Genomic DNA, 13332 nt, shown 5'->3' on the forward strand with positions numbered 1-13332 from the left:
GGACCAAGAGTCAGGAAGATCTGAGTTCAAATATGACCTCAGATACTTACTAGCTGTGTGACCCTGGGCAAGTCACTTAACCCTGATTGCCTCAGTTTCCTTATCTGTAAAATGGGGACATATTGGAAAGAGAAATGGCAAACCACCCCAATATCTTTGCCAAGAAAAACCTATGGACAAATCCATGGGATTATAAACTAAATGACACAACTAAATGATTCAGCAACAGTAACTATATATACATATACACAAACACAGAGAGAGAGCTATCTACGTATAGGCAGATTATGTAAATGGACAATGAATTGGGTTCATTTAACCAGAAGAAGACAGCAGGCTAGCTTTCCTTTAGGAAATTGCAAAATTCTTTTAATGATTCCTGACTTCTGGAAATTAACATTGTCTTTTTAAAAGCAATATTCTGCTTGTGATGTTGTTTAGCTACAAGTCATGAAACATTACATCCTTAACAGGATTGAAAAATGAGTATCACCCATAAAGAGATGGGGAAGAACATGGTGGGTGGGTGTAAATTGTAAAACTTAATGAACAAAAAATTACAAAGGATAACTGAAGCAAAGGATGACATCAAATAAACATATTAACAAAAAATAGGGGCAGGGCTTCGGGACTATGAGGCATGGCTGATGGTCAGCCCTTCTGCTTCATTGGAATCCTACAATTTCAAGAGAAAATGAGGAAAGACCCTGGAACACTGGGAAGACTCCCTTTGGTGAACTTTTGGAAGGACATGGAAAGGGTCCTTCAGGATGGGCAGAACTGGATTCAAGTATTTAAGATTATTTTATTACACAGAATGATGGAACCTCAAAGCTGGAATGGGCCTCAGAGGCCATGTATTGTCTCAACTCTATCTATATAAGAATCTTCTCTATTCTAGCCCCACAAATAAGATCATCCACCCTTTGCTTGAAGATTTGTAGAAAATTTGCTAAAAGTTTTGCTTGGGTACCCCTTGAAGAAGTCTGGTCCTTTTTTGGACAGACAGATGTCAAAGCTAAAAAATTCCCTACAACAAGCCAAAATCTGAGTTTCTGTGACTTCCACACATTGTTCTTGTCTCTATCCCTAGATAACCCTTTCTGGTGTCATGGATCCCTTTGGAAGTCTAGGGAAGCCTATGGACCCCTTCTTGGAGTAATATCTTTAAATCCATAAAATAAAGGATAACAAAGGAAATACAGTTATCAAAATATTAAAAAAGAAACAAGTAAGTTTAGAGACCCTGCCATAAGATGAAGCAAAATAAAGTCTAAACCTTCTAAACCTTCATGTATTCAAAGACATGAACTAGCTCTATACCTCTGAGGCAAGTGGGAGGAGAGTTGTTAACAAAGGAGAAAACTCAAGCAAAGATGGTTTAAGTAACTTACCCAAAGTCACACACTTAACCAGTGGACAAAGCTGTATTTAAATAAAATTTTTTCAATCACCAAGCATTTTTTTCTCCCTTTTGACTTCCTCTTACCCACTGAGGGAGAAAAAGGAAAGAAGGAAGGAAGGAAAGAAGGAAGGAAGGAAGGAAAGGGAAAGAGGAAAAAAGGAAGGAAAGGTGGGAGGGAAGGAAGGAAGGGAGAAAAGAAAAGGAGGAGGGAGGGAGGGAAGCAAAAGAGGGAAAGAAGGAAAGAAGAAAGAAAAGTAGGGAGGAAGAAAGGAAAAGCAGGAGAGAAGGAGAGAAAGGAGGGAGGGAAGAAAGGAAGGGACGAAGGAAGGAAAGAAGGAAGGAAGGAAGGGAGAACTCATATAATATAAACATAATGAAGAAAAACAAATTATCTTTTGACTGTGTGATATGTGAAGGTCTGTGATTTCATCAGTGTGGGTAGCTAGTGGAAGAGCTAAACCAGGCACTCTGGCACCTGGGGCAAATTCAATTAAGTAAAGTGCGTAAGGTATGATCACATATGTATGGCTGAGAGAGTCCCAAGACAGGAATCATGGGAGTTAAAAAAGATTAAAGACCTGGGAGGCCAGGATGTTTGAAAGGGATAAGAAACTGAGGTGGAGAAGTCTGGGAGCTGTCTATTAAACTCATTGGAAAGGAGAGATAGTGACCCAGAGGTCCTCGGATGAGAACAGTAAAGATCTGGATGGATGGATTCATCTTTAAAGGAAGAGAGGCTGGTGCTGAGCAATGATGGCAAAGAGAAGATTTGAATGTGGCAGTGGGGTGCAATGACTGTCCCTCCTTTCTATGAGTTCTCAAGAGGAATTGGAAGGAAATAGAAGGAGAAGGAAAAAGCAAATAGTAAAGATTGACAGAGAGGGTGATAATTGAAACAGATAGCTCCTCCTCAGAAGAGAAAGGGAATAACAGCTCCAACAAAAGAACTTTTCCTCATCTCCCTTATCTTACACACTGATTTCTCCTTTTTTATAATCAATTAATTTATTTTTAGTTTTCAACATTCACTTCCATAAGATTTTGAGTTTTAAATTTTCTCCCCTTCCCTCTCCTCCCCCCTCCCCAAGCTGGTGTGCAATCTGATATAGGCTCTACTTATACATTCATATTAAGCATATTTAACATTTGTCATGATGTAAAGAAGAATTAGAACTAATGGGAGGAACCACAAGAAAGAAGAAACAACAACAACAAAAAAAAAAACCAACAACAAAAGAAAAGGAGAGCAAATAGTATGCTTCCATCTGCACTCAGACTCCAAAGTTCTTTCTCTGAATGTGGACAACATTTCCATTGTGAGTGTTTTGCAATTGTCTTGCATTGCTCGGGGGAGCCAAGGTTATCAAATTCAGTCGTCATCGCACAACGTTGCTGTTACTATGTACAATGTTCTCCAGGGTCTAATCACTTCACTCAGCATCAGACCGTACAAGTCTTTCCAGGTTTTTCTGAAGTCTGCCTGCTCATCATTACTTGTAGCACAATAGTATTCCAGTACATTCATATTCCACAACTTGTTCAGCCATTCCCAAATTAATGGGCATCCCCTCAATTTCCAATTCTTGACCGCCACAGAGAGAGCTGCTATAAATATTTACATGTGGGTCCTTTTCCCATTTTTATGATCTCCCTGGGATACAGCCCTAGAAGTGGTATTGTCACACACTGATTTCTCAATGAGCAAAGGAGGAATCAAAAGGAGCAACAATCAATCAATCGATGAATCAACAAATATTTATTAAGCATAGCACTGACCCTGAAGTCAGGAGGACCTGAGTTCAAATCCAGCCTCAGACCAAACACTTGACACTTACTAGCTGTGTGACCCTGGGCAAGTCACTTAACCCCAATTGCCTAAAAAAATATATATATATTTATTAAGCATGTTACCAGGCCTGTGCTAGATACTGAGAATGAAACAACTCCTGCCTGCAGTGAGTTTACATTCTAACGGGGGGAAAAACAAGTTCATATAAAATATATATGTGCAGCATAAATATAAAGTGAATGAATGCAAATGTATGCGAAGTCATTCAATGTTAGATAGTTTGGGAGGAAGGGTACTATTGTGCACACCATTCCTATATTTCTGGCCAATGGCTTGTCCTCCTTGGGGATGCATGCCTAGAGAGCCTTTGCCTTAGAGATCTATTACCCATCTAACCTGCCTTTGTAGGACAGCATTACAGTAAGGAAAGTGGAAGATTGGGCCTGATACAGTGTCATCCATATAAATGAAACTGGCAAACATGGAATCTGTGGACAAAGCTCGGCATAGGGGATCAAAACCTGGTCTTACATCCCTACTCTGCTACTTATTACCTGTGTGACCATGAGTGAGCCACTTCGTTTCTCCCACCCTCAGCTTCCTCATAATTAGGCATCAAGGTGGTACAATGGTTACAGCTCTGGACCTGGAGTAGGGAAGATCTGAGTTGATTTGGCCTTAGACACTTTCTAGCTATGTGACCCTGGGTAAGTCGCTTAACCACTGTCTGCCTCACATTCCCCATCTGTAAAATGGTATAATAACAGCACCTCCCTCCTAGGAATCAGGAAAGGCTTTCTGTAGAAGATAGCACCCAAGCTAAGCCTTTAATGAAAGTAGGCATCTCAAGAGAAGGGAAATGAGAAGGGAGAACATGGTGGACATTCTGTGCAAAGGCATGGAGGTGGGAAATAGAGGGTTATCATGAAGGTCAAATGAGATAATATTCAGAAAGTGCTTCGCAGACCTTACGACTCTGTATAAATGCTACCTATTGTTAAGATATCTAGAATGAGGGGGAGTTGCACTAGATGACCTTCAAAGAAAGAATGGGAAGGCATGTGGCCCTCAAGATGATAGCAGGAGGAAAATTACTAAGGTTGTGTTTTCAGGCTGCTTCTGTGACTGCCAGAGAAACTTGGAGGCTACATGTTCTGTGAATTAAGGCTCTGTCTACAACACCATGCAACAACCAGCTGGTTCTACCAAATAATACTTGGTTGGGTGGGGAAAAACCCAAAACATCCCAGTGAAGTGGTACACTCATTCGACCCACTGCATGCCAGTCAGTCTGGTCTTCTCAGCGAGCCACAGTCTAGAGGAGTATGGATTCTATCCAAGGCCCTGTAAAGTCTACTTGGCAGCAACCTTGACTTTAGTCTTCCACAGATTTTGGACTGCTCCACAGAACTATAACCAGGGCGGGGAGGCCCCAGTAAGAAAATTAGTTAAAATAGGAAGCTTCTAAATGAGGCTGATTCCTGACCTCCCAGCCCAACTTACTCCTGCAGCTATGTCCCGGATGAGTACTAACCCATTCAGTCTTCCTAGTGGGTGTCCCTATGAACTAGGCTTCTTCTCCTCCCCCAGAGGGCGTTTGGTGGCACTTGTCCTGGTTTTGCTAGTTATGTCCTGTTTCTGGATTAACAGACACAATCTGGTGGAACAGAATTCAATTCAAATCAACAAGCATTTATGAAATACTTACTATGTGCCAGGTACTGCACTAGGCATAGCAGATACAAAGACAGAGATGAAAACAGTAAATATGAAACGTATAAAACATATGCAAAGTAAATATTAAAAAAATTTCAGGATGGAAGAGGAATCAGGAAAGGCTTTCTGTAGAAGACAGCACCCAAGCTAAGCCTTTAACAAAAGTAGGCATCTCAAGAGAAGGGAAATGAGAAGGGAGAACATGGTGGACATTCTGTGCAAAGGCATGGAGGTGGGAAATAGAATTTCATACAGCAGGTAGACCAGTTTGGCATGAACATAGAGTTGAGTCAATTCTGCTCCAACCAACATTTTGTTGTTGTTGTTGTTCAGTTGTTTTAGTCATATGGGATTGTTCATGACCCCATTTGGGGTTTTCTTCGTAAAGATACTGGAGTGGTTTGCCATTTTCTTCTCTAGCTTATTTTACAGATGAGGAAACTGAGGCAAACAGGGTTAAATGACTTGCCCAGGGTCACACAGCTAGTAAGTATCTGAGGTCAAATTTGAACTCATGAAGATGTCTTCCTGATTTCAAGCCCATCGCTCTGTGCCACTTAGCTGCCCCTTAAACAATATATATGATCCCCCTAAAAACACCTCAATATGCAAAATTGAGCAATAAAAACCACAGAGTTTGTGGAGAAAGTGGAATTACAGGCACAATACCTAAAACCCTCATTAATGACACATTAAAAAAAATGATAGGAACCTAATAGAAATTGTATGTAGCACAGCTGTGTATATGTTAAATTGTTAAGAAATACATAAATACTATAATAAATGGCCTTCTCCCTGGGCTGTGTAAACAAGCTGGGCAGGCCAGAACTCCAGGTCTTGGGCCAGAAGCCAAGGCCAAAGGGGATGGGGGTAGAGATAGGGGTGGGAGGAGGAGTAGGGGTGGAGCAGACCAGCTCCTACCACACCAGCAGATAGATGATAAATGCAGCACTTGAACTTATAAAAGACCTGCCTGGGAAGAGTTGTGGATCCTGAGTAATTGTGAAGTAGCAAAGTATTCTCCACTCTCCCTGTTTCTCATGGAAAAAACTGCATAGAAGGAAACCTGAAATTTGCAAAATGCTTCCTAAAATCAATCACATTGGAAAAAATTCATGTTTTTGAAACACATATTATAGCAGCACTGCCTGTATTTGAAAAAGAATGATATGAACTGTCTGGAAAGGTAGGCCAAAGGCAATTGGTGAAGGGCTTTAAATGTCAAAAAGAAGAGTTTTTATTTTATCTTCGAGGCTACATAGAAAAGCAGTGAAGCTTTTTCAGCAGAGAGAGTGGTATGGTCAGATCTGTGCATTAGAAATATCAAATTGACAACAATGAAAGAGAGAGATGAAGATCCTAAAGGCAGGGAGACTAATTAAAAGGCTTCCACACTGGACTTGGGCAGGCAAGTCCTGTTTCTGTCCTTGGTCTTTCTAGAGACTCAGTGCCACCTTTGGAGTAGATGCCAAAGTAACATTCCTGTTTGACTTTATTTACCTAGTAAGCCTTGCTATTAATAATAACAGCTAGCATTTTTATAGAGCTTTAAGGTTTGCAAGATTTCTGCAAGTATCATCTCATTTTATCCTCGCAACATCCTGGTGCTATTATTAACCCCACTTCACAGATGAGAAAACTCAGGCAGACCCAAGTTAAGTGACGTGCCCAGGGTCACAAAGCTGGAAAGTGTCTGAAGCTGGATTTGACCTCAGGCCTTCCTGACTTGAGTTCCAATGCTCTGTCCAACTAGCTGCCTTATTACTGACACTGTTGAAAGACCATATTCCTTACTCTTTTATTCCCCAAAGGCCTAGCCAGTCACTTAAGCCACACTCTCTCCCTTCTCTTCTTTCTCCATTTGGTAATTTCTCTTTAATATTCCAGTAAGCCTGGGTGGTGATGATAATTAGGCTGTATAAAGCACTTTGCCCATACTGATTTATTATGTATCTGCCCTCACTGTGCTCAGGTTGTGCAATTATCCTCTCTTTCCTGGAAGAGGAAATATCCTCTCTCACTGGACCAGACTGTCCCAGAGCATATTCCCTTGTTGCTGGAGAGAATTGTATTAACTCTACCAGGTGGTGAACCTCAAACTTTTCTATTGGCCAGGCCAGTTTCAGGCACACGGATCCCTCTACAAGGAGGACCATTTGGAAGAGGGCAGAGGTCCTCTTTGATCCCAGAGGTTAGAAGGTTAGATAATAGATTAAAGTGGCAAATTGCAAATGTAGGAGGTTTGATGCCAGGGAAAATTTTGTAACAGGTAGAGCTGGGGAATGGGCCGCCTAGAAGGTAATGGGCTTCCCTTCACCCCAGGCCTTCATGCAAAGTCTAGGTGGCCACTTAAAGGGTATGTTGTAGTAGGGATCCTGTTCACATATGGCTCGTACTTGCTAGTTTCCAGGGTCCCTTCCAACTTGGAAATTCAGAGATTCTATGACCACTGGTGCTAGGACATTAGCAATGAATAATTATTTTGACCAGAAAGAAAAACACAAATCATTAATGCCACAAGATAGTTGGCTACCCAGAGAGACCTCATGGCACACCCTGGTATACTCTTGTAAATGAGAAGTGCTAGGCTAGGCATCTTGGGGACACAGCGGATAGAATGCTGGAATTGGAGTCAGAAAGACCTGAGTTCAAATCCTGCCTGAGAGAGTTTACTAACTGTATGACTGGATAAGTCACTTAATTTCCTCATCTGTAAAATGGTGTTAATAACAGCACCTACCTCCCAGGGTTGTTGTGAGGATCAAATGAGATGATATTTGTAAAATGATTCGCACACTTTAAAGAGCTGTATCAATACTAGCACGTATTATTACCAACCTGCTGTTTCTGGAATCAGGCCTTTAGCATCTCCTCTATGATCCTGGTGACTTGAAAGAGTTAACTCAGTTTCCAGAAAGGCCTGATTCCTTTAGGAATGCCAAATTTCATTAATAATTTTCTTGGAGGAAATCATTGAAACAAAGAACAAAACAAAAATCTTACTATGTCATGAAAAGCTGAAAGTATACCTGTATAGCAAGAGCATCTCAGTGGGTCTAGTTCCTATTTGTCCAGACCCAGATGAAAGCAGACTGACTAGCCCAGCCCTCCCCTTTCCTCTTCTAACTGCTTTGTTTTTCACTCCTCTGAAGCACTGATCAGGCATTGCTGTGTATTACAGCTGTGCTCTCCACACAGTAGGCCTTAATTAGTGCCCATTAAAGTGAATGGAATGTTGGAGCTCATCAATTGTCTCTCGTTGATGACGATGGAACTTAAATAAGCCAACATTAAACAGGCTGAGTCTAGACCTGTTACCTCATCAGACAACTTCCGATGTGGAAATTCCCTCTAATGATGCCTCTGAAACATAGAGTCTTAGAGGTTTGCTGGGGCACTGAGACAATAAGAAAACAACCTGTACGTGTGAAATGTGGGTCTTAAATCCAGGTCTTCCTGACCACTTTCCCACAGTGCATCTCCGATAATCGGCCATAAATGGAACTTTCTTTGAAAGATCTCCTTTTCCAATTAGTTTGCTGTTATTTAGACCTAACCTTTCAACTCTTCGGGTTTCTTCTTTTAGATAATGGTCTCTAGACAGTATCCTTGAGTATGTTATTGTTGTTCAGTCATTTCAGTTGTGACTGACCCTTCGTGACCCCATTTGGGGATTTTCTTGGCAAAGATAGTGAAGTGGTTTGCCATTTTCTTCTCCAACTCATTTTACAGATGAGGAAACTGAGGCAAACAGAGTTAAGTGACTTGCCCAGGGTCACATAGTTAGGAAGTGTCTGGGGCTGGATTGGAGCTCAGGTCTTCCTGACCTGAAGTCCAATATTCTATCCACAGAGCTACCAGCTGCTTCTATCCTTGGGTATGCTCAAGTAAAATCCATTTCTTTAGAATCAAAGCATGTCTTAAACTCAGAATTAATTGGACTGCTTCCAGGCATTGGAAGCATCTATTTTGTTTTAGTATCATAAAAATCTCTCTCTCTGCAGGGGCTCATCTTTTTTTGTTTATGAGAACACTTCCATAACTCCAATTCTGTTTATACCAAGGCTTGTTAAATTTTAAGTGTGCTCAAGTTTCATTGTGTTAGCAAGGAAGTTGTAAACTAAATACCAGGAAAAAATGAGATTTTTAATGAGATCCAGGCCTATTTAATGTAAGAATTAATGTGCCTGAATGCTTACATACTTTAATTCAGAATTTTTTTTAATAATGGAGACATATCACAGATTTGAAAGTGTTAAAGCACAACATATTTCCTATTGTTTCTCTTCATTAAAATAGTAAAATACCCTCATGATATACTCAGGATAATTTGTGCATCAGATAGCATATAGTAGAGGCTAGTGACCCTGGGCAATTCACTTAATGTCTTAGGACCCTCATGGGACTTGAAGGTTTTAAGTTGCTGATCTGTGTTGGTAGAGGGAATTCCTCTACTTGAGGGTTCCTTATACTAATGGGGCTCACAGGGGTGGGAGAGGGAAGACGTGTACCTCAGTTACCCCCTCCAATGGGTCAAGTCATGAACAGTTATTAAGCACCTACTGAGTGCAGAGCAAAATAATGCTTATTCTTTATGTGACCTGGGACAAGCCACCTGATGTCCGTGGGCCTGTTTCCATATCTGTAAAATGAGAAAGTTGGACCAGAATGCCTCTGAAAACTTTTCCAGCTATCAATGGATGATCCCAAGACACAGAGTGGCCTGGATTGGATTTGGCTACATCTGTATGGTGTTAACAATGAGGAAATGAGCAAAGAGCAGGGTAGAAATGCTGATTTACACTTCGGAATGCTAGATCACGACACAATTGAAAGAACAAAGAAAAGAATTGTCAGACTGCCGCTGACAAACTGTAGCAGTGCTATTAGAATGCAAGACCAAAGGATGGGCAGACTGGGATGAACGAGCAGAAGACACAGACCCAGGATACTGGACTTGTAGTCAGAAAAGACCTGGGTCAAATCCTGCTTCTGACACTTATTAATTATGTGACCAGAAGCAAGTGGCGTATCTTCTCTGTGCCTCAGTTCCCTTACCTACAAAAAGCAGATAATACTGCCTGTGGTGTTGTTGTTGTTCAGTTGTGTCCAAATCTTCGTGACCCCATTTGGGGTTTTCTTGGCAAAGATATTGGAGGGGTTTGCCATTTTCTGCTCCAGCTCATTTTTTTTTGTTTTTTTGTCTGTTTGTTTGTTTTGTTTTTTGGGTTTTTTTTTTTTTTGGTTGGGCAATGGGGTTAAGTAACTTGCCCAGGGTCACACAGCTGGTAAGTGTTGTGTGTCTGAGGCCGGATTTGAACTCAGGTCCTCCTGAATCCAGGGCCGGTGCTCTATCCACTGCACCACCTAGCTGCCCCTAGGTCAGTCAGCCCTTTTAAATTTTTCTTGATAAACTTTGCAATTTTCATAGGTGCACACCCAAAATCATCAGCTACACTTGCATATATATTTATACCAACTCCCCTCATACAATGGACTCAGATTCTTCCTTGTTCTTATAATTATGCATTGACCCATCAATACGAAATCAGTGTTAGCTGACCAGTATAGTAATCAGCAGCACATAATCATAAATACCAGTAAATTAGTTATTAGTTCCTGTTATCCAACACAGAATGATATGCCAGGCTGCATGACAAATGAGAAATGCCATAGAAGGTCTAGAGTGATGGTTCTATTGGAGGCAGCCCGTAATCAGGAAAAAAAGTAGGTGGATCACAGAGTTAGGAGAAGAGATGATAGATGGACCACATGATTAAGAGATTGGATCCACTGGGACCAGAAACAGGAGGTCAGCAAGTTAAAAGTAAATGGGATGGGCCAGGAGTTTGGCTCTTTACTCAAAAATGGAAAGGGTGGGTATAGGACCATTGATTCTGTTTTGCACAACATGAAGAATGATGATAGTTGGGAATACACACCAGATTTTTTTTATTGTAAAAAATTTTTGCAGTTCACACCCTGTTGCACATTTCATCCTCAGATAACGACAACAACAACAATAATAACTAGCATTTACAAAGTGCTTTATGGTTGGCAAAGCTCTTTAAAAAGTCTCATTTGATCTTCACAACAACCCTGGAGGTAGGTGCTATTATTATCCCCATTTTACAGATGAAGTAGATAGAGGTTAAATGACTTGCCCAGGATCACACAGCTAGTAAGTGTCTGAGGTTGGATTTGAACTCAGGTCTTCTTGACTCCACTTCCAGAACTCTAGCTACTGTACCACCTAGTAGCCTTAATATTATGCATCATAAGATATGCCATAAAAACTTTCATTAAGCAGCTGCTTGTGAAGTGATATAAAGATTTCTTTTGTTTTTTTTTTTTTTTTGGTCTAGGCAATGGGGTTAAGTGACTTGCCCAAGGTCATACAGCTAGTAAATGTTATGTGTCTGAGGCCGGATTTGAACTCAGGTCTTCCTGAATCCAGGGCTGGTGCTCTATCCACTGCACCACCTAGCTGCCCCAAAGTGATATAAAGATGAAGAAATGAGATAGTCTTTCCCCTCAAAGGGGAATCTGGGTGGGAGGAAGAGGGGAGAGGGAGGAAATTCGGAACAGGCTATCATGTAAACAAGGCTGACACAAGGTAGAGTGAGGTAGCAGGAAAGGAGCAGTCTAGACAGTGTTCTAGAAACACTGGAGGAGGGAAAGGATGCTTTTAGATAGGAGGATTACCCAAGACCTCCTGCGGGAGGTGGTGTCCGAGATGAGCCTTGGGAGAAGAAAAGAAAGGCATGAAAGGAAGAATGCATTGCAGACCAAGACTGCGAAACAACTAATCTTCTAGTCCAGCTAAAACAGAATGAATGAAGGGGAGTGTTATGAGACACAGCAGCAAAGGGGGGCTGGAACCCCTGCATGGAAAGTATTTAATGCCTGAAAGGCAACTTTGTAGTGCAGTGGGAAGAGCATTTGACTCTTTTCTCACTGTTTCTTAGAGAAGGAGGAGGAGGAAGAGAAGGAAGGGGAGAGGAAGGAGGCAGAGGAGGAGAAGGAAAAGGGGGAGGAGGAGTTTCCTTGCTGTCTTTCAAGATTGAATTCAAATCCTACCTTTTGAAGAAGGGCTTTTCCAGTTCCCCCAAATGATGGTGCCTTCTCCTCTGAGATTACCTTCTAGCCACTCTGTATCTATCTTGTACAGACCTAGTTATTTATGTGTCTCTCCCATTAGAGTGTAAGCTCCTTGAAGACAGGGACTGCTTTTGCCTTTCTTTGTATCCCCTATGCTTAGCACAGTGCCTGGTAAATATTAAGTGCTTAATAAATGCTTATTGACTTGATTGACAATCTACTCAACTGGAAACAACTTGCTTAACCTCTCAAACCATGGGCAAGTGGTTTAATTTTTCTATCATCTGTAAAATGAGGATAATAATACCTGCAGTATCTACCTTAATGTATATTTGTGAGCCAACGAGGCAATGTACATAAAGGGCTTATCCCCAGGTGGGTCCATTGTGTTTTATCTTAAGACAATAGGAAACCACCAAAAGAGTTTGAGGAAGAGAATCACCAGATCAGACCTGTACATTTGGGAAATTACTTTTTTGCTGTAAAGGTGAATTGAGAAGGGGAGAAATTTGTTGAATTGAAATTAATTGAATTGATTAAAGTGTCCATTTTTCCAATGTCTTTTGTCTTTTCTCTTTCAGTGGCCCACATGTGCAATATTATGGAGCATAACTGTGCACACTTCTGTATCAACACCCCTGGCTCGTACCTTTGCAGATGCAAACAAGGATATATTCTGAACACAGATCAGAGAACGTGTAGAAGTAAGACATCTTTTTTTTTCTAATTTGGTTATACTTTTTCTTTCTTCCCATATATCTCTTCTCCTCTTCTTTTTTTTATTCCTTGTCCTCTCCCTCCTCATTTTTCTTTTTTTTCCTTTTCCCTCTTTTTCCTGCTCTTCAAATAGGTTTACATTATTTGAATTTTCTTTAAGATTCAATTCCTACCTTTCAAAAAGAACTCTCTTCCCCATGACAGGGCAGCTAGGTGGTACAGTGGATAGAGTGCTGGGCCTAGAGTCAGGAAGGCTCATCTTCCTGAGGTCAAATCCAACCTTAGACAATTCCTAGCTGTGTGACCCTGTTTGCCTCAGTTTCCTCATCTGTAAAATGAGTGGTGGAAATGGCAAACCATCCCAGTATCTTTGCCAAAAAAAACCCCAATGGGGTCATGAAGAGTTGGACATGATTGAAATGACTGAACAACAACAATCCCCACGATACCTAGTAGAATGCTAAGCAAACAGTAAGTGCTTAATGTGTGTTTGATTGATTAAAATGATTTCTTTAAGTTAAACTTACCATGTATGTGACTTTGGGCAAATTGTTTATCCTCACTGGGCTTCACTGTCATCCTTTATAAAATGATCTTAAATAAA

The 13332-nt window shown here is 41.0% G+C and overlaps 1 protein-coding gene across 3 annotated transcripts in view; it reads left to right on the forward strand.

The window, feature by feature from the left end:
- MATN2 (matrilin 2) overlaps positions 1-13332 on the forward strand; it is a 206736-nt gene that overhangs the window by 84031 nt on the left and 109373 nt on the right. For all 3 annotated transcript variants that reach the window (XM_027849872.1, XM_027849873.1, XM_027849874.1), the window contains exon 4: positions 12593-12715. In XM_027849872.1, the coding sequence (XP_027705673.1) occupies positions 12593-12715 (123 nt within the window). The remainder of the gene's footprint in view (positions 1-12592; positions 12716-13332) is intronic.

The sequence above is a fragment of the Vombatus ursinus genome, unplaced genomic scaffold (genome assembly GCF_900497805.2).
Source record: "Vombatus ursinus unplaced genomic scaffold, bare-nosed wombat genome assembly UNPS02008961.1, whole genome shotgun sequence".
In the NCBI taxonomy this organism is placed as follows: domain Eukaryota; kingdom Metazoa; phylum Chordata; class Mammalia; order Diprotodontia; family Vombatidae; genus Vombatus; species Vombatus ursinus.